The sequence below is a fragment of the Genypterus blacodes genome, unplaced genomic scaffold, assembly GCF_046128005.1.
Source record: "Genypterus blacodes isolate CSIRO-AG114 ecotype Tasmania unplaced genomic scaffold, CSIRO-AGI_Gbla_v1 ptg000003l_1, whole genome shotgun sequence".
NCBI lineage: Eukaryota > Metazoa > Chordata > Actinopteri > Ophidiiformes > Ophidiidae > Genypterus > Genypterus blacodes.
In genome coordinates, this window is record NW_027466817.1 from 4,173,997 (window position 1) to 4,196,189 (window position 22,193).

The 22,193-nt window shown below is 40.7% G+C and overlaps 2 protein-coding genes across 5 annotated transcripts in view; one reads left to right on the forward strand and one right to left on the reverse strand.

Annotated features, from left to right (window-relative positions):
- On the reverse strand, positions 1 to 20,523 carry LOC142994115 (beta-galactosidase-1-like protein 2). 3 transcript variants are annotated; one of them, XR_012961340.1, is made up of 20 exons: positions 20,187 to 20,523; positions 19,041 to 19,226; positions 18,795 to 18,863; positions 18,298 to 18,393; positions 17,307 to 17,415; positions 16,651 to 16,743; positions 16,377 to 16,458; positions 15,597 to 15,661; positions 15,166 to 15,250; positions 13,178 to 13,321; positions 12,211 to 12,291; positions 10,351 to 10,457; positions 8,019 to 8,165; positions 7,112 to 7,183; positions 6,762 to 6,840; positions 6,544 to 6,631; positions 4,640 to 4,754; positions 2,562 to 2,678; positions 584 to 2,213; positions 1 to 534 (listed from the first exon to the last, which is right to left on the reverse strand). XR_012961340.1 is itself a non-coding variant. In XM_076144791.1 (19 exons), the coding sequence occupies exons 1-19, from the start codon at positions 20,288 to 20,290 to the stop codon at positions 2,127 to 2,129; spliced, it is 1,926 nt and encodes a 641-aa protein (XP_076000906.1). In that variant the 5' UTR covers positions 20,291 to 20,523; the 3' UTR covers positions 1 to 2,126. The 3 variants fall into 3 exon arrangements, 1 of the variants encoding a protein (XP_076000906.1); XR_012961341.1 differs by having other exon boundaries at positions 1 to 2,213; positions 4,632 to 4,754; XM_076144791.1 differs by having other exon boundaries at positions 1 to 2,213.
- The window catches only part of LOC142994129 (beta-galactosidase-1-like protein 2), a 9,827-nt gene continuing 6,761 nt past the window's right edge, over positions 19,128 to 22,193 (forward strand). Inside the window, exons 1-4 of one of the 2 annotated variants that reach the window (XM_076144811.1) lie at positions 19,128 to 19,218; positions 21,392 to 21,525; positions 21,737 to 21,909; positions 22,060 to 22,128. In XM_076144811.1, the coding sequence (XP_076000926.1) occupies positions 21,746 to 21,909; positions 22,060 to 22,128 (233 nt within the window). In that variant the 5' untranslated portion in view covers positions 19,128 to 19,218; positions 21,392 to 21,525; positions 21,737 to 21,745. The remainder of the gene's footprint in view (positions 19,219 to 21,391; positions 21,526 to 21,736; positions 21,910 to 22,059; positions 22,129 to 22,193) is intronic. The other variant, XM_076144819.1, reaches the window with a different exon arrangement.

Genomic DNA, 22,193 nt, shown 5'->3' on the forward strand with positions numbered 1-22,193 from the left:
TGAAGTCCATTAACAGATGTTTTAATCCAGTGTGTAAAACAGTTTTGACAGACATTCTTTAAGCTACCAAGTGTCCCAACAGTGAGCATGATGGTTTCCTTTCTGTGTGAAGTAAAACGTAATGCTTGCTTGCTTTATATGAAAGTTTGTATTGTTGAGCTCCGGCTCAACTGACTTCACGTTGGGTGGAATGTAGTACCAATCAGAATGAGCTTGGGCTGGTTCAATGGGATTCTGCCGTGTCATGTTGCGATGTTTCCTGAAGCCGGCGGAGGCGTGACCTTTTCCGAGGGCTTCACCTTGGCAGTACACGTCTACTTTCAATATTTTACAACACATATAGTATCAAGCAATAGAATCAGTCAAAGTAGAACCAACCTGCCTGTGCAACAACTATGGTGGTAGAGGTATTCAGTATTTCATGTCAGGTAATAGGCATTATACCATGGCTACAGGAAACAAGTTTGTAAACACCCTGGACAGCTTAACCAGTATCAATCAGTGTATCGGGCAGCGCATCAATCCAAAGTAAACCTGAGGACACAGTTACACTGACTAGAAACAAACTCAAAACAAAGTAAACCGGAGGACACAGTTACACTGACTAGAAACAAACTAAAACATGCCAACGTGGCTTTTATTTGCTAAGTGGCCATGGTATAAGCATCATAAAACGCTGGGGCACTCTGGTGTAGAAAATAAAGGACTCAGCGGAGGAAACGCAACTCTTATTTGTGTCACAGTGTCCTTTGCCTCTGACTTGTCTGTTATTTTCTACGCATCAGCACACTTTGTCATGTATTATTGCTAACCTAACCTCTGAGGGCTTCTCTAAGGCACAATACACCCCACTGGTCCTCCCTGTCCTCATCTCCACTGTCATCTTCCAGCCTCATGTGATTCACACTTATGCATGTGACTCTTAAGGTTTGTTTGGTTTCTTTGCCACAGCAGTTTCTGTCTCAGAGAAAGACGTTAGTTGAATCAAGAGAAATAAATAACTGAGAACAACCTCATGTGGGCGTTGGCGTCTCGTCTTTATGCTGGACATCTTCACTCTGTACCAGAGATGTGACCCAATTAGTAAAAGCTCTAGTCATGAACAATAGGATTTTAGCCTGTTTTGACACCCACGCACATTTAAAAATACAATACGTCTCCTGAATAATTAATTTTCACATTTACATTCACACACAGTATAGGTCAATAAGAGCTGGTAGTTGAATAAAAAATTAGCACACAAGGTAAACAACATGTTACCATCATAACCTGAGACCTGATAAATTTGGCCTACGGGCATTCATGAAGAACACCAGTGCATTGCTCAAGGGCCCGGCAATCACAGTCTCCCACTGCACATCCCCACTATACTACTCATTCATGATTAGAAATTTATGATTATGTCACACAATGTTAAGTCATATATGTGAAAATATTACTCGATATTTCCAGGAATTCCTTCTCTCTTTACTATACAGTTGCATTTACTTGAATTAAACTTGTTTGTTTCGCTGTGGTGTGCCAATCTGTGAAGGCATCCTGATGCCATCCTGTCTGCTTAACACATCACAGAGCAGTGGAGTTTTCACAAATGCTTTCTACACTCAGGCTGTGGTTTTGACTTCTCTGCAGGAGCTCGCAGCAATTCATAAAGAAGATAAATTTGGAAAGCAAATGCTGTCACATCAAATAAGCTCTGGCTGTGTGGGATAAACAAAGCCGTCCACATAATTCTGGGCTTTGGCTACAGACACAGAGGTCAAACTGGTCTTTATTCACAGTCACTGCCATTCACAGCCATAAATTAGTAATCCATAAATTAAATCTGTGCTAGGAAGAGCTTTTATAACACTTTACGATCAAGATAATTCTCCGTCACAGTCCTTTGGTCTCCAGTTTTACTGACTGTGAAAGCAGGTTAATGACACTTCATTATATTAGAATTAAATCCAGTTGTGAAAATGAAGAATTAGGACACCAACCCAGCATGTATGTTCCCAATGTCCTCCAAGTGTCTCAGTTCAAACACATAGCTGAGGAATCAATGGGACCTCCAAACTGCCCCAGGGTGTTAGTGATGGTGTTGGTCGCCAACTTCTCCTCCCCTTCCGTCTCTCCTTTGGTCCTCACTGGACATCGACAGCCATGCCATAATCAGGGTTGATGGCAAACAGGATCTTACCATCCGTTTCCTGCTCTTCAAACACGACGAGCTGAAATAAAAACAAAAGAAAAGGCTTTGCAGAGGTCGGGAAGGAAGAGCGAGAGCAGCTGGCAACTAATGTCAACACCTTCACACGGGCTTTTTGGGAAAGTGCTGCTGAGCTCAATAATGTCAAAGCTACAGGAGGTTGAGCTTCAGTAGCTGTGCACTGTGACTGTACACAGAAGCGAATGACTAAAAGGAACAAAAAACATCTCAACAAGCGTTGCTGTGTAGCTCTGTTGGCAGAGCGGCACTGTCATTAACGGCGTTGGATTCAGGGCTTTGAGGTCATCCGCGTTGCACAAATGAGTGCATTGATAGAAGTGTCTGCTGAGTGTGGAGACGACGTGAGTACCTGGTTGCTGCCCCTGTAAAGCCAGGGGGCTGGCACGTACAGGGTTTGCTGAGGGCCGCTTGACCTGTAGCGTCCTAGATTCTTGCCGTTGACAAACACCACACCTTTGGTCCAGCCCTGAGAACCAGAGCAGACAGGTCACTTTAACAAGGTGATCCTGGAGAACATCAACGCACAGGTGAGTCAAACACAGGCTCAGGACATTTTGATGTAAGACTTATGGGACTGCTGGATCGGTTTGCCTTGCAGCTAACTGCACAGGTGTTGAAGACTATTCAGTTAAACAATACAACTTAAGAAAGAATAAAAGTGATATACAAGACCCAACAGATAAATACAATAACAAGGAGAGCTGGAAACACATTCATTAAACAAAACAAGCTATTTCACGCTCCTTCCACTAAGGCATAGGTGTGTTTAAACCAATAGACATCTACCACAGTATCTAATAAGACAATGAAACGGGATACGATATGGTTACTAATTGTAGTGCAGGCAAACTGTTATAAATTAATGCTCGAATAAAAATGAAATTATATTTGTATTCGAGCAGTAACCCAGCTCACATTTCTTTTCAGGTTCATATCAAAGCCACAAAGCAGAGAGGTGAGGGGACGTGTCAGTCCAGCTCGGGTAGAAATGGACAGCCACAAATCAACACCTACTGTATGTGTCAGATCAGACTAATTAAGTGCAGGTAACAGAATTCAACTCCGACCAGAACCAAATGGGAGGAAATGATGATTACTATGTCATAATTACTGCTAGAGTTGAAAGGAAAATACCATGAATTCCCTGTACACCTGTACAATCTTACTCCTGTTTTGTTGAATTATTTTGAAGAATTGAAGAATTTTGAAGAGACAAAAATGTTTCACATCTGACGTCTGTGTTCTTGGGATTTGTCAAAAAATGGTGGCCAAAAAAACAAATACCAACTGGCTAACTTCAGAGGTAGTCAGTAATTCTTGTCAGCTGGTCTGTAAATATTCATCTATACATGGATTCAAACAGCCAATCACAATCATTGTGGCATACTGACACTGTCACATTCTATGATAAGAAACGTGGCAACTGTTGTCCTCATGGCAATCTGAGGACGACATTCATGCTGTACTTACTGGGGTAATAGATAAATAATAACGCGACAAATGACCCACTGTCTGTTAGGTTAGTATGAAAATACAGCAAGAGGGGTCAGGTTAACCTTAATGTTGAATACAGGAGGCATATATTACAAAAGTCTATATTCTACAGTCTATATAAAGTCTATACATTTCTGAAATTCCATAACAAGATGTACAAATAATGTAGATTTCTTTGAAATTCCAGACTTGGCATTTCTAAGGCCCCACTCATACCTTGCATTAACATGCAATCCATATCCTGATAGGTGATCCAGATAAACCTCGCCAAAGGCACCATTACATTACATTATGATCATTTGGCGGACGCTTTTATCCAAGGCGACATTACATTACCACCCTCCGCAGAGGGGGGAGCAATTGAGGGTTCGGTGCCTTGCTCAGGGGCACCTCGGCAGGGGCTCGAACCAGCGACCCTCAGGTTCCCAAGCGGAAGCACTACCCACTGAGCCACTGCCTCCCTACCGTGACTGTAAAGCGATCTGATCTGCCAGACCACGTAACAGATGTCTGACTGTAATCAGATCTGAGACACAACTAGCCAGGAGTGCAGTTATTAGACACTCGGGTAAAATCCACTCCCACGTTGGAAACATTTGGCCCGCCTCCTCTCCATGGGGTCCTCACTCTCATTATTAAGGTTATTTTGATTTGGGAGTTACTGATTGAATTGATGACTCGCCTATTGAGATTGAATCACAACACAGGCAGAACCCAAGTGACGAGATTGCCTTTTAGAGCAGAGCAAATGTGGTCCGTATTTACTTTAATTGCTTTTTAACGGAGGTTGGACACAAAACGGAAATCCTTTTGCCAACGCTACGATAAATACTATTTTTGTGAAATGTTATTTTGACCCTTCTTTGAGACTTTGAGGCTGCACTTAGTGTAATTGCAATATTGGATTATCAGCTCAGTGACTGACCTACTCACAGGCAGTTTGATGAAGGTGTCTCTGGGAGAGCCTTTCACATAGACTTTACCCTGGAAAAACCCTGGGAAGGAGAGCTGTTTACGCATAGACACCCAGTGGCCTGAATGCTCCAGTCTGTAAAGGGAAAAAAAAGGAAAGGAACACATTGGACTTTTCATTTTTGCTCATTGATTACAGAGACACTTATACATACAAACAAATAAAAGCATAAATGTACAGTGTAGGCGCCAGCACATTTAAAAAATGCAACATGACAAGTTTTGACTTTTGTAAAGCAGTTTGCTAAGCAGCATTACATCACGTCAATGCCTTTATATGCCCACAATGAATGTCAAGGGAATGTATGGAGGAGAAATATGCATTGCAGATTCAAGCTCCATCTGTATTTTTGCTGCAGGAGACAGATTCCTCAAATTAAATTCAAAAGGTTGAAAAATGATATAGGAGAAAAATAATTTCTTCAATTATGGATTTATATATAATAATGGCAATGCTTTAGGCACTGATATTTGCAAAACCAGAGCTACAATACATAAATCCTAATTCTGAACTGCATGAGGAGAAAACAATAACAAGTGGATCATTCAGCTGTCTGCATTCAGTATACACATCATAATACACCAGAAGGTAACATAATTATTCAGACCCTCAGTTGCTTAAAAGCTGAGCTATTTAATATGCACTTCAATAACATTAACACAGTAACTGTTACTGGGACATTTTGCATTTAGTCTCTTTCTTTGGGGGCATATTCTCCTATTACTGTAGAGTAATATAGTGGAGAATATACGTGGAACATTATCACATTTGCATAATGAGTTTGACACCTATACAAATGTATTCTGTCAGCGATACCCATGGGTCCTGCACTGCCCTGAAAGCTTGATTTTTGATTAGTTCTTTACATTTGAAGTGAAAGGCTTAAACACCTGATTGGACACGACCATGAATGTGATTGGCCGGTGCATGGGTAGTGAGAGCTAAGGTTGGAGCAATTAGCACAGGGTTGACATTTCAGCAAAGGCTCCTTAAAGAAGCAGTACTTAACACCCCCCGTTTTCACTCAGTGTGTATATGGAGAGCATTAAGTGTTTTTTACACATTGGAGCATTGTAAAGGTTTCAAATTCACCCATAAATGAAAGTAAGAACACCAAGACATCTGTGGGACATGTCCCCTTTAACAAACCATAGCCAATATCATATAGTTGATAAGAGATAGTTAATGGGTGACCTTTAACCTCAGTGGTAAAAGTAACTTGTACTTGTGGGGAGGCTGCAAAAACCTTATAGTAACAGTTACCAACACAGATTGTGAGTTGAAGGCATCCATTGGCCTCCCATGGATGTAAAATAAAGAGCCAAACACTTGATTCTCACTCCATTACTTTTTCCATTGCACAGCAGTCTTGATTCTACGTCTGTTACCCAGTGGTGTGTTTGTGTGTCCCATGACCTAATGCACCAGCTTTAAAAAGCTAACCAGTGCAGTTTATTATTAAACCAGCATCTCCATGGCATTCATCCAATAATGTGATAATTGCTCTGGTAATATTATTGTATTGGTGCATTGCATTGATTTTAATTGTACAAACATTTTGTATAAACCTTGTATTGCAAGGGGAACTAAGTACAAGATTTATCCGCGCAATTTAATATTGGTTGCTAAACATGTCAAAGAAAGAAACTCTCTAAACAAAAAAAAGACTCAAGCCCTCTAATCTACCGATGCTTAACTGTTTATTATTTCAGCTTTGTGGGGCAGTGTTGGTGAGACACTACCTGCTGTTATTCCGTTCCCACTGAAATGAGCTGGACTGAATGAGAGGCAGGTAAGTACAGTATATGTTGTTAGAGAAACACACTCGTGAAGGTGAAGTAAGAAGTAATTGAAGGACACAAACCTGTTTAAAAAGTCGGTTTTCATGTCCACACTGTGAATGATGAAGTCTCGGAGCTCCCGTTTGTTCAACTCAATATCTCCCACGAGACCTGAAATGTTAGTCAAAGCTTGTTTCATTGTTGTTGCCAAAAACTATAAGTTCCCTTTTTCTCATGGTCTGTAATGAACAAGATCATTTGTGACATGTAGAGAATGAACTATTTGTGGAACAGTTTGTACCTTTGCGCTGTTCATCCAGGGTTTCCCCATAATTCACTCTTCCGCAGTTCTCCACAAGTAAACCTAGAGTTCTTTTTCCCTTCAGTGGGCAAATGCATAATACATGAGGAATTGCTCAAATACAGCAGTATTCACAAAGAAAACAAGGGACAAAATAGAATCTAAACCTATAAGAGTAAGTAGTTAAGGACATACACAGCCACGGGATTTCATTTAGTTACCATAAAGCTTTACGGTACTATTGATTGATTGAAATAATTTCACTGCCAAGCTTCTCAGCATCCCTCGAAGCTTTTATATGCTTCCATTTTGAGCATACACACAACCACACACACAAAGCACACAGGTACCTTCCCATCAGGAACAGCAAGCTCCAGTGTCTCATAATCCAGAATGCCGATAAAATGTTTGTCCACAAAAACCTACAAAAAAGAACATTAATTTCAGAGCTCTTATCTAGTAATAGTTTAAAAGGGGACTTCAACAATTCCAGTTCACTTTATTCTCCATGAGAGCATGACACAAATGTGATAACATATTTGGGGAAACCGATCTCTATGGAAACACAAGGTGCTGTTAGTGCCAAAACAAAAAAGTAACATTGGTGTTTGCTTCATGTTTTGGAGCAAACAATTCTGGAGTTGGTCCCCAGTTGGTTTATTAGTGGCTGCCCACTGCTCCTAATATTTAGGATGGATCGATCGAGCGTAACAAGTCTGAAAACTAAAGCCAACAAAACTGCTAAAAGGCCTTAAGTGGCGATGGGACTTGTACGAGTAGGAGGTAATGTCAGAGCAGTCAGATGTGATGTCATAGAGATCATTTTAGCTACATTTGCACATCTCTCACTACATGAAACAGTTTTTACATGCTTCTCCCCAAGACCAGTAAACAAAATATTGTACGTTAAATGGATGTAAGTCTCCTTACAATATCCAATGGAAATGAATTCACTTGGATGTGACACATTACACACAACACATTAGGATGTCTCCTCTATTAAGTAATCTGAACACATGTCCTTAAAGTGAAGAATAGTGCACTTTGCATTCACATTACTTTTGGGTCTTCAGTACATTGTTGGGAAATCGAGCGTGTTACAGCACAGGATCTGGTTGCAACACTTATTTGTTAACTTAATCCCACAAGAACATGGATGGGGGGTGTGACTGAGACTACAAGATATTTTTCACAATAAAAAGTGCAAACTTTCCCACTGAGAAAATGTGTTATGTCTGTTTGTCTTCCTGTCCTCACCAGTGCTCGATCTCTGATGTTGTTCTTGCTGTTCAAGCTTCCTCCACTCGTGATGATGGTCTCATACAGTGTGTATCCATATGACTGGCCATTCTTGTTGTTGACAGGGAGATTTTCCATATTTATCGGGCGCTCTGACTTCCAAGGCTGAAAATATAAGAATGTAAGAATATGGATGACGTACTGTATCTAGGTAGTCGTTGTGCAATAACGGGACTGGAAGATTAGACTGAAAGTCTTCTTCCCTTCTAACTAAAGAGGGAAATGGTAGCAGAATGAGTTATAGGGAAAAGACGGGGGACTGATTTCAGAGCGGCATAGTAAACATCAGTGACGGCCCCTTGTCAGCCTGTTGGTGCTGTATTTAACGCTGCTTTCAGTTAATTAGCGGGTTGTGCCTACATTCTGTGGTTGATTCAGAGCACCTGGGCACAAGATTCCAGTTGGCCCAGCCGTGCTCCTTCCAACTGAGACTCTCCTGCTGCCTTGTCATTCTGTTGTTCACCATTTTATGTTGTCGTCGGATTAGTTTTTTTGTATATATATTCACTGATTAAACACTTAATTCTCCATGACTTTGAGCCGATCATGACTCAACAGTTTACAGTATTCTTCTGTTTCCCTTCAGGACAATGAAACATCTATCTAATATTCCACCCCATTGATTAAACTTCCAACTCCTTAGACATCAAGAAGGGCTTGAGACAGACAAGTCACATCATCGATTGAAAGACTGCATAACCTTATTTGTTATTTAATTGGTTACATTAAGTTCCAACAGTTAGAATCAAAATCAATTGCAATGTCATAAGGGCTTCATCAAAACTGACAAGATATTAAAGTCAGCGAAGCTTCCTTTTCTGGCATTCAGAACTTATTTTGCTTACCCTGGGAGGTACATTATGCACACTTTGCGAGACAATAAAAGACTCCCTGCTATGACACGATTAACTGCCTACCTCTAAACACACAGATACGATATCAAACGCAGTCATCCTCACTCTATCAGAAGCCACTGATTAGAAAACACTCCTTAAATGAGAGGGTAGGGATGGTCAGGGGCAAAGTAATTGTCGTCTCAGAGGGAAGCAAATTATTTGCGATGGGGAGTGAATAATTAATGTTGTGAGCACCTGCCAGACAAGCTACATCTGTGAAGAATACAAATGGCTTTAAGAACATGGCTTTAAATGGCCGAGGTAGACCGGTGGACATTCAAGCTTGAACACATGCCCAACAGTTCACTTCATCAGTCTTTATTTCCTATTTGACATGGGAGGATTTTCCTTCTCCCTCACCTTTTCTACTGCACTCAGCTTCACAGTCATAAAGCAGCACAGTATGACTGCAGTTTATTACTGTTGGGCCCAGAGCAGGTCACTGGTGCAGTGAAGGAAGAGGGCCTTGCTCTGGGGCACCTCAATGGGATTTGTGATGAAACGTGTAACAAGTTCAGTTCCTCATCTAGATTTTTCCCAGTTGGTCCGAGGAATCAGACTGGTGACAGACGATGGTCCTCCTCACTCTTTACTGTGAAGTTACCACAGCACCGTCTGTACTGAAACTCTGGGGGGATCAGGGTTTTATTATAGAAGTGAAGATATAGTATATCTACCGAGTTCAACAGGATATTAAACATTTAGATTGGACTTTAATTCAAAATGGGTTTAACATAATGCTCACTCCAAGCATCAGTACCTGTGTTAAACCTATAGGAGACTCAAAAACATGAATTTACTGGATTTAGTGTTAACTTCAAACCTTTGGAAGTATTATAAAATAAATGTCTGTCTGTCTGTTTCTAATTCTATTTCATTATACATGTCCATTGTAAAAAGGAGTGATTAGTGTTTTTATTTGTGATTGACTAGTCCGCCTTCAAGAAGTCAGACTTGAGAGAATGGAAGCTTTAATTGAAAGGAACAGCTCATTTCACTTTCACACAATTCCTATTGTGTTGTTACCTTTATCAGGCACAAACACTTTGAACAGGCAAATGTGATGAGTAGCTCCAGGAAATACACCCTCCCTCCTCAGCTAAGCTAAGCGGTTGAATTGTTTCATGTGCAATGCGAACCTGAGAGGGAGAATACGTACATGCAGCTGAATGCAGGCGATTGCATACACGGATCAACAAATCAGGCACATCCACTACCAACAAGAAAAGTAATGAACGGCGATGTTTCCCTTTGACTTTGATTGATTGGCTTATATGTATGACTGTTATATTTTCTGTAAACAACAATGTAACTATTTTGACACTAGATATTCCTACTGTGTGTGTGTGTGCATGTGTGTGAATGCTCGCACTCTTTGTGTGTCTGTGTCGTACCTTGTCAGCAAAATGCAGACTGTCCCACAGTGACAGGTGCTGCTGGATGACAACAGGCTGGTACGCGATCCTCTCTCGCACAGAGGGCATTTGAGGAAGAGGCTCCGCTGAAACACAAGGAAAATGTCACTTTATATTCATTTTGGCTAACCTTTTGCTTTCACCCTGGGGACCAAATTGGGGCCAAAGTTAGTTTTCACAATTAAGAATTGTAAAAAAAATAATGTTAGCAATAAAATAAAGGTTAATTTAGAACACGTCCACAGTATGCACACAATAAAAACACACCTTTATAGGGCAGTTAAACTGACAGACTGGATTGTGCTTTCTTATTCAAAGTGGCATGTACACACTGGCACAATGCATGACAGAATGAGGGAACTGGTTGTAAAGCTTCTTTTCCAAACACTTCACATGAAGAAGTCCTCCTCTTCTTTGAGGGGTCAGCAGCAATCGTTAAAGTAACCTGTCAGTTGGTAATTGTCTGCTGCTTTTAAGGCTCCTTGACTAAAGCCATTGCGCCACCATGGCGGCACCATTCAGTTTGTGCCCTATGTTACAAAACACACTCTTTACAAGCATTAGCCGCTTGCCTGTGCCCTCTAACTGCTTTTATAGGCGTTAGAGCACGCAGACACCAGCAGTCCCTCTGGACAGACTTTGACGGCATTTGCTTATCACCAAGTGGTAACAGCTGGATCACTTGAGGACAGCTTCAAGGGTAATGGCAACCCATTTCTTCTTCTAAATGGCTCTCAATGCTTACAGGCAAGTTGTGAAGCATCTGTTAAATCTGAGAAGATCTCTCCAGCCAGATCAGACCACCGACAAATCTTATAATTCCCTTAATAAGAAATTAGCATACAGAGGAGAATGTGGCTAAGTGGGGCTGTGTGGGAGAACACTGGAAAGGTTTCAATATGCCTGCATTAGACATTTGGCTATTTTTATCGCTCTTAATAGAAGATTATGTTTTGGGACGCTGACATGCATGAAGATAAATTAGTAACATCAAAAATAAGCTGTTTGCATGCTGCAGGGGTCCAGATATCATGCGCTGTGTGTGTTTGTGTCAAGATGTGTAACAGTTTTAAATGCAGTGATCAGCTGCATTGAACTGATGAGAAAACCTCAAAGATCTTTCCGCTTGATATTCTACTGATCAGGTGGACTTCATGCCAAGTTATGTGATAGAATGCCGCAGGAGAATGAGCAAATGGCATTATGTACATGATTTGAGAATTAGATAATAAAATATCAAGCTGATCTAATTAGGTCATGTGTGCTGAGGTTGCTGTGTAGATCCAAAGCCTTCTCAGACTCTCATATCCAGGCCACTGATTATTGTTCAACAAACTGCTAAACATAAGCACGAATCATGCACAGGCAGACATTCAAACTATCTTCAGTCACCACACTTGGCAGATTTACTGGAGTCTCATGTCCCAGGTTGGCACAAAGCTGCATTTCTACTGGTGGTAACACAACACTGGGAACTTGATCTGTGGTTTAGCTAATAGAGAAAACAGCACGAGCACAGCATTTGATATGAGAACCAGTATGGCATTTACATAAAGAACAGTAATTGAGGGTTTGTGATTTAAGTAGAAATGACACGATGCACCAACACACACATACCATATCTAATGCAGGCTTGTAATCTAATGCACGGTTATCCCACTTTAGCAAGCATGGGGCAGGTTCTACACAGAGAATTAACTGAAGAGAGAGAGAGAGAGGAGAGAGAGAGAGAGAGAGAGAGAGAGAGAGAGAGAGAGAGAGAGAGAGAGGGGGGGGGGGGGGGGGGGAGAGAGAGAGAGAGAGGGAGAGATATCCTGTCTCGGCGACTACAACACTCACTGTGGTAGTGGCTGAATAAATTCCTCAGAAGATGGTACTTGGTGGTGTAATCCCCAGCCTCGGATAATGGAGCATCGTAATCTGAAAGATAATGCGCTATCAGAACAGAAGGCTTGGGAGATGAAGAGAGAGAGAGAGAGAGAGAGAGAGAGATGGAGAGAGAGAGAGAGAGAGAGAGAGAGAGAGAGAGAGAGAGAGAGGGAGGGAGGCAAGAATGCCTCTTACTGTGGCAGATGCTTTCACTGTGTACCACTATCAAACATCTTGAGACATCAGCGGGCCGCAACACATTTTGGTTTATCTTAACAGAAAACGCAGCCATTTCACGGCAAAAAGGTATAAGGCAGTCAGGGAAGTAAACACAGGTATGAAAAGTGTTGAAGGCCAGAGGTGGCCTTCTGTACTGTGGAGCATTTCTTAGAATATTCTTCTTTTCAGCGGACGAGGTCATTACAATGTTAAGTTCCCAAGAGGAAAATATATAAAACCCATTGTACCATCTGTAATTATATTTCCTGTGCATTCTGTGAGATAGTGAATTCATTATCATGCGCCGAGTATTGAAATGCCAAAACAGACTAAGGTCAGCAGCTGCTAAATAGGGATAGCGCCATCTACTGACATTTAAATGATCATGCTCATGTCCGGGGTGACCCTGCACAGGCTATTGGAGGGATGAATGTTTCACTGTAGCTATATGTACAAAGTAAAGTGGTGAAGCCTTTATTGAATCGGTTTCAATGAGGTCACAGCTTTGCATCTGCAGGCTGACATTGTAAGTTGTTTCAGTCCACTGAGGCGCAGGATGTGGATGTGGGTGATGACATGCTGTTTGCCAGTTCATTTGCGTACTAAACATTGCTGACCACTTATCTCCGAAGTGTTTGATGACTTGTGCTAATGTCACAAAATTGCGTGTCAGTATGAAGCTATGTGCCCTGTCTATGAAAGGATTGCGTGCACATACCGTAGCTTGTTACCATGGGTCTAGGTGCTGGTATTCCAACAGCAAACGCTCCATTCATGAAACCAAAATTTGTCCCTCCGTGGAACATGTAGAGGTTCAGAGACATGCCGAGTGTAAGGACTTCAGTCACCACAGGCATCATGTCTGTCAAAAAGAAAAAGTATACAAATACCACTTAATGCACTAGGTATTATTGTATCATTTGAAACTAAAATGGGGCTTACTTACACTGACCAAGTACAGCAAATACAAAAGAAATTGAAAATAATATGCCTTCAGCCATAAGAAGACACATCCATCATTTTAATAATCGTATTGCCCTCTGTTCCATTTAGTTTAGAACGCAGTCAGAATTCAGCCACATATCCTGCTACTACTTATTATAATTAATGACAAGGAAAGCCTAACCTGTATAACAATGCCTATACCCATCACAGATGAGCTTCCTGTAGTGTATATTGCAGCAAACACAGTGAAGCAAGAAATTAACTATTAATATTGGAATCCACAAGTCAAATTGGACCAACTTTAATGATATAAATCAAAGGCAGAAGCTATGGGGAATAGCAATCGAGCGGGGTTGAGTGACAGGGCCAGACATGACTGCTTTGTGGGTGGCACTGGCTGTGGCTAACTGTTGGGTGGGGTGCGGTGCAGTCTGCAGAGCGCTGAACTGTCGAGGACATGAATCATGCCTGAATATTCCCCTGTTCGTTTCATACCTGCGACACTTTCTTTTGAGAGAAGAGAGAAGCAGAAAAAAAAAACAAAGAGAGGACATCCCACCCAGAAACCCCACCCAACCCCGCAGTCACACAACCCCGTCCTGGCGCGCCTGGGATGTAAAATAAAATAGAAAAATTAAAAGGAAGTGTTCGGTGTTCTGGTAATCAGTCACTGGTCTGTACTGCAACTCTGGATGGATCAGGGTTTGACCTGCGACACTTTCTGCAATGCTGCGGGTCCCGCTCCCAGTGGGGGGGAAATAAATGAGGAAAAAAGGCAGCGGGCTCGTTTATTCTTAGAGTATTTGTAATTTTTAAGCTGTGGATAGCTGCTGGGAATGACACAACTAAAAAGGGTAACTGGGGGCTCAGCATTGTGTGTTTGAAATGCAACATTTCTCATGAAGTTGTTACCAAATTGATACCAACCAGCCAAATTGCCCCTTCATATGTGCTGCATTAAGACTTCTCTCAACGTCTGTGCCTTTGGAAAAATGCTGGTAAAATATTTTGTTAGAGTATATTAGCTATCCTGAGGATACAGTATGTTTCGTTAAAAGATATACACAAACAACTGTGTGGGTGTGGGTGTGTGTGTGTCGCTGCAGCAGATAAGAGGGTGGTGAATGTAATGAATCCATCTCCTACAAAATCACACCTTAATACACCTACACTTGAATTCAGTGCAAAAATGTGCAACATGCATATTGGAGGAGCATCAAATATGTGTACCAGATACAGTTTCGTGGATGGGACACCGACTTTGGTTTGGAGGTATTTGGCTGACAACCTTTCCATGCGTGAAAGTATATAAATCTTTGACAAAGCTGCAAAACATGTTACAAATTACCATATGCTAAGCTGTCCCAGTCGCACCGAGTGGCCTCTGCACTGCTTGGGAGGCAGACAAGTCTCACACTCAGCCAACAAAACGTATCTTGGCTAAACCCTCAGAGCCCGATGCATCCTGAGCATCTCTTGCCTTTAGCACAAAAAATCGGACAGAATCTCTCATCCAAAATGCAGTGTATTTAACTTTTCAAGAAAAACATCAGTATTATCAACCTTGCTTGCTGAGTTTCACTGAAGAACTGATCAGCAGAAACCACGTGTTCCTCTCAGTAGAAAGCCTGTCTTACTGTTTGCTATCAGGAATCTGTTTTTCTCAGAAGAATCACTGTCTACCCATTTTATGTGTTCTTCACCTCTCGACAAAAAAAAAAAATCTTGAACGAAGGCTAAAACAACGTCTCTCTATCTTACCTTCAGCCTGGAACACATGATGAAGGCCGCCCCAGAGATCAAACCATCCAGACCAGTACTCCATCACCATTTTAGGCTTCTGAGGCTAGAGGGAGAAAAAAGATTTCATGTCCCAGCGTTCTTGGAAAACTCTCACATCAGCTAAGCATAACTGTATTTGAAGATTAAAGTTATTGCACAGACTTAAAATCAATCATATTGATGTCACATTCTTATGGGTCTCAAACGCTTCAGTTGCAACTCCTGTTCTTGCATTTTTACTTTAAAGCATACAATACAAATTCAGTACAAATTCAGTGTAGTGCTTCATTTTTTGCTGCTTAGACAAAATCAAACAACAAAAGAATTATCTCTTAATATCAACACAAATGTACACAAGCATGGATGTAAGAGTAATCATGACTGAAGACTCAACCATTCACAACACTTACTTGTTTACCGTCCAGATCCTTGACCACACTCGGGTTCAATTTCTGAAAATTGATGGTTCCTAGTGCTTCAGGGAGGAAATGGGTAGATTAGAGTTATGCTGACGAATATGCTAAGAAAGCGTAAAAGGCACTTGAAACTAAAGTTATTTACTAAATATGCTTTGCTTTTCTCCACCTCCTCTATATAATGTGAAAATCACAATAATAGCAATGATTTACAATACAATCATACTCCACAGAACCCTTTCCTTTAGTTTTGAGAATGAGGGAGAAGCCATATCCAAGCCCCCATTGTCACAACAAAGAAAATCCTTGTGATTATTACGACTGTAAAACAACGGTGTATTATGTATGTACACTGTCTTCAAAAATGAATTTATATTGAATTCATGCTGACAATAAACTACTGATTCAAAATGACCTCCACAGCGCTTTGGTCACTGTATGCATTTTGATTAATACCCAACATTTGATTAAATGTCAAATGTCTGAATGTATTTCAGACCAATTAAATTATATGTCATTTATCCACACCAGATTTTATGCAGTATAATTTATGTATAATGCAATGTAAAATAATGTTATGTAAAAATATTTATTTTACTACACAGAATTAATTTGGTTTATGACTGACATTGAGCATCTCTTGGCTCAGACCTCTAGATGCTGTGTGAACGAATTATGAACCTACCCGCTGTACCACAGGGCAGAATGTGTGTGTGTGTGTGCGTGTGCATGCAGTGTGTAGGCTTGTTCGTCTGTCAGCCTATCTGACAATACCTCCTTTCACTCCTCCATGCTCCAGGCCTTCATTGTTGTCTGAGGTCAGCAGCAGTTCTGAAATGCCCCTCGACAATAACGCCTGCGAAGGAGAATGATGAAGGTTGTAACTGGACAAAACAGTGGATATTCTTCCTGATATGTAATTGCTGAAACATTAAAAATAGAATGGACAGAGTTAAATAAGAAAGAAACCAACTAAAAAGTGCATTTACTGACTTTTACCTTTGAGGTACCAGGTGTTCCTAAAATAGTGTGCCATTGTGTGTCTTACCTCCTTGATGAAAGGCATGTATTCAGCATCTTTAGCATAGGAGCCATACTCATTCTCCACTTGAAGTGCTATAATTGGGCCACCCTTGGAGTACTGTGTATTAATGAGCCAACAAATAAAAGACATGTATTAGGGCACGGTACCAGCTCCTGTCCATTTGCACCTTAAATGCCGCAGGATTTCGAAAACACTGTGAGATGGAAATCACAGCTTGTTTGATGATGCATGGCACTGAGACAGTGAGAATATCAGTGGGAGGAAGGGTGAACACGGTAAGTGTGAATGGCCCACTTTGTTTTTGCAACTCCTAGTTTGTCAGATGCTCACAGCCATCTAGTCTGTCACAAAATTTAAGAAAGTGAAGCAGTGGTCAATACTAAAGTAGTAATGAATATTTAACTAGCTTAGTTTGGTGGGGATGGCAGATGGGGCTGTCTGTAATTGCAATTGTATATTGGCATGATGAACTAGGATAAGTAAGTTGGCCTCTGTGGACCATATGGCATACTTTATAGTATGTCGGTCAAAAACACAATGAAATTTGTACATTAAGAATGTTCCTGTATGCTGTGTATAAGGTCTGAATAAAAAGTGTAGCATTTATTCTAAATACGGTTTGCTGACTGAGAATTACTTTTGCAAAAAATGGAAACTACCTGATGGGGGACAACTCTCTTAATCAGTTGATCGAAGAAGGAGTTGACTGCATCGGTGAATCCTGGGTAAGTTGTCCTCAGTTTCATGTTTCCATCACGTAGTAACCAACTGAAAAGAAAACGCACCATAAACCAACCATGACTCTGATGCAATGACAAAAGCAAGACCGTCAACAGAGGCTGTGCTGAGGTGGTCATATCTCCTGCCCGTTGAAACACGCTGGGGTGGGGATGGGTATGGTCGTTGGGCGGGATTTCTCCCCTTTTTTTAGCTCCTCTCTCCCTCCTCGTGTCTCTTTTGTTTCTTCTTTTCCCTGTCGCTCTTTATACCCCCTGTTTCGGTATCAAAAAACAATCTCTAAAATGTCCCACAACTCTACGCTCATTGTCATGTCAAATGTTTTCTTCAACAAAAACATATCAAAAAAAAGAAACAAACAAACACGCCGGTCAGACTATTACATCAAACTCACGTCCCCAACACAAATAAGTCCTTAATACCTACTCCAAATTCCTCTTCCCTCTAACATCCACCCCATTATCTGTCAGCATATATATTGATTGCAGTAAATGAATTCATCCCTTTAAGGGGGTATACCTGTCAGATGTAGTTGTCTATATAACATCCCCAAAAGTCTCGAGTTATTGTCATCTGAGTAACAGGGGTGGTTAAAGTATGTAGGATCAGTGAAGAGTATTGAAAGATCCTGTCATCTCTTATATCACCTTTATTACGTTGTGGTAATACTAATACTAATTAATAATAATGTATCCGGTGAAACGGACGAAAAACTAATTGAGGCGGCACACTTGAAATAATGCACCTAACTAAAACATTATCATTTTTAATTTATTTCAATTTAGTCTGCAGCAAAAACAGCACTATCTCACACACCACCTGACTGAACAGAATCCATATCATTGCTTTAGATTAATGTAATACTGATCCTATTGTGCCATATTGTAACATTTCAGCGAGGCAGGTGCGTACCTGGGTAATCCACCTAAGTCCCATTCAGCACAGATGTAGGGTCCTGGACGCAGAATCACCCAAAGACCCAGTTTGGCTGCTATGCCAAGGTAGCCTCTGACAGATGGACACAAAATGTGGAAAACGTCAATTCATTCTCAATATATTTAGAGTCAAGCTGATGTTTTGCATTCTACATATCTCACTTAAGCTTTTACATGACATTTTTAGGATCGTGTATTTTTCTGTTTTGAGAAAGAATTTGCTTTCTGCATTAAACCTGACAGGTAAAATGGTAACCAATACATTTAATGGATTAAAGGCCTCATGCTCACTTATTTCATTGACAATGATATGCACAACCAATGAGACAAAATGGAAAATGTGCACCTCCTCCGTACGAGAAAAAAAGATCAACCCTGTGGTTAGCTGCGGACTTTTGAAAAGCAACAGTGCCACCTGCTGGAGAAAAGTGGCTATCCACTGAATTCCCTCAAGCCCCACACGCCATTCCTCACTCTAAATCCAGCTGATCCTCAAAGTTGAACACCCCTCGCTCAGGTTCATGCAGGTTCCACGGCACATACCTGAAATAATGTAGAAATGTATTCTATTATGTGTTCTTTCAAAATGCGTTTTAGGTAAATTCAACTTTGACAGTTTTGTTTTATTGTCCACTCCAATGAAGCAAATATAAAATATTACTTTTCACTCTAATAATGTCAGGCACAGTAAACCAGGCATATGTTGCAGTGGGAGCTTACGTTGTGAGCGTATTGAGGCCACACGCCTTCATCTTCAGCAGCCTGTCCTCCCAGTAGGCCCTGGGGACACGGAAGTAATGGATGGAACCTCCCAGGATACGGAGGGGCTCTCCCTCTAGAGTAAACTGGGAAGAGTTGGCCCTCAGACCCTCCAACCGACTCATGCTTCTCACCTCAGGTTGGTGCCTGGAGAGGGGGGTGGGGGGGGAGGTCACAACAGAACTCAAGAATTCAGGCATTGTCTTTTAAACTAGGTAGAACCAGCTCAACAGCTACAAACACTACAGAGACCCATGTGTAGTGACTGTTGTCCACAATCGAACCTGCACAGAATTAAAGTCAAAGGGCAGCTGATGCGAAATTCATCCCACATGGGCACAGAAAAAAGGATTTCCTGATTGTTATTTTTGTGTTTCTTGTAGTTGGTTTCCTCGATTGCACATATAAGCAAATAAAAGAGGATGTAGAATAAGAAACTATGCCTTCTGCTGTTTCCTCCTGCTCTGGTTTTGTTGGAGAGCAAAGCAAATTGAACATTTGAATACGTAAGGCGTTCAAAAGAACAATGAATGAATCATATTACTAAACAGTAGTTCCTATGATACTGGTGATATCTGTGACGTATTTCATGCACTATAATCACTGCTCAAAGTAGGACTGTCAGATTTCTCAGGTATACAGCTCGTGATACATTACAAACGCTATATAAAATTTGCAAACACATGGTCAAATGGGTTGAATAGACATTTTGACTTGTCATAGCAGGAAAAAGGAGCAGGTGTGACTAATAACACCAGCAGTTGCGCCAGTTCCAGTCAGGTTTGCCTGTGAGCTAGCGTAGCACAGTTCCTGGACTTTGATACGCCGCACCCATTGTTAATGTAATTAGTTACACCTGTGGTCGACAAGTCCAAATCCATGACTCTAACCATCATTCCTCGGTCAAAAACGTGGGGAAAAGACACCTTACAATAAAACACATCATGGTCAGCGACCACAGGTCGACAAGATGTGTGGTGAAAGTTCACAGACATGTTATTAGTGATTTAACTGGACTTTGTTCCGCGAATACAGTGTAAACCAAGCAAATTAACACACATAATTATGTAAATGCGTCAGTTTCAGGCTTAAATATCAGTTTCTTACCTTGTGAGTTGATAGAAGATAATGCCGCCGACAGCAAAACACAATAGGAGTGCATATCTTTGTTTTAAGGAAAGACGAACTCCGAATATGGATGAACTTTCCATTAACGACGTTGCGCTTGTGCCAGTGAATTACCTGATAATAACATCACAGGCAGCACTGCCACGCTACAATAATCCGTGTTGTTTCCAGACTTCATCGGCAGACGACAGCTCAGTTTTTACTTCGTGTTCACCATGATCCAGGTTTTGCAAATATATAGTGTGGACCAACTGAAAAGAAAACTTAACGATAAGATGAAGCTACCGATCCCGGAAAATTCATGTTTTGATTATGACTTCCGGTCTGAACCGGAAGTGGTAACAGGTCACTTTGGTGAATTGACTATAGATTATAAATTTACTGTTTCGATTTATTTTTGATCGTACTATTTTATTATTAACGAAGTGTTTGGAAGTGTAATTGGAATATTTTAATTGCGATAGCATATCACTTTAATTAATAAATAAATTAAACATTAACACATTAAAAACAAACCCAAAATCTACTGTTTTTCCCATGTATTATTTTCTCAAATGCTAAAATAATAGTCAACAACTGCACATAATTATCTAATTTTTTTTGCAATTTGTTTTTATTGAAGCAAACATTGTACATGACATTGCGCATACAGTTGTAGGATATTTTGGAGATAATTTTTTATATAGAAAGAGGGGAAAGACTCAAATATATTAACTGAAAGCTTCTGCACCAAAGAAAACTATTGTTTGGTAAGTTTTTTCTTATTTACTGGAATTGGTGATAATAAGAAAAAATGTATATGTGAATATAAAGTCAAATTCTGATCCATTGGTGTGTCTGAAAGGAGTGTTTGTTAAAATATTTTTCGAACCCATTTCCAGTTAGAGGCTGTATAATATCATATATTTTGTGTTTTGGTTGGAGCAGTGAACCTATTAGAATATTCAAATGATTAATCCCTAACTACCATTTACAGCTCAAACAATATCCTATCCCCTAGGCTGTAGTTAGATTCAATACCACAAGTAGGCACTTACAAATCCCAAATCAGCCTTTGGTTTTAAATTAAGCAGGGAGGCCAGCATTGCGTTCTCAATGTTATCCCTCTCTGTGATAGAGAGAGAGGGAGACAGAGCCCTTTTATATCCTTGTTTCGAAACAACAATAGTTTCCCTTATCCACAGTGTTTGTGGCCTCCCAGCACTGTCATCCCTTCACATCGTCCCTGCCAAGCTCAACCTAAAGCTCTGCAGTGACAGTCGACAACATCACTTTGAGGCGCCTGGAATTTTCTGTACAACTACCAACTCAGGTCTTGGTAAGATTTTCTTTAATGGAACTTTTATTAAATGTTTTATTTTGTTGTGCAGTTGTGGTAGTGGTTTATGTACTGCAGTTTATATAATTAATTATTGAGACCCATGTATCAGTTAATTTGTAACTCTTTTTTTTAGGGTTCTATATTTTAGAAATACTCCTTCATTAGATTCTGTAATATTGTTTTTTCTCTCTCGATGCATCATCATTAGGTGAAAGGAATGAACCAGCTGGAGGGTCTGAGGGCCAACTCCTCCCAGTTCACTTTGGAGGGAGAGCCCTTCCGCATCCTGGGAGGGTCAGTCCATTATTTCCGTGTCCCCAGAGCCTACTGGGAAGATCGTCTACTGAAGATGAAGGCCTGTGGCCTCAATACTCTCACAACGTAAGCTCCACTGCAAGACATGGCTGGCTGACTGCCTTTCTGTTTTTTTTATTTTACTGGACAAATCTAACCCTGATCAGATCAAATCAAATACATTAGAGTAACATGTCCAGGGAATCTGACTAAACTATTAATTGTTTTCTCTCTCAGGTATGTGCCCTGGAACCTGCATGAGCCTGAGAGAGGAAGATTCAATTTCCAGGATCAGCTGGACCTCAAGTACGACTTTCACCATCTATCACTGCTTTTTACAATTGTTTTAGATATATGAAGTGCCTCTGCTT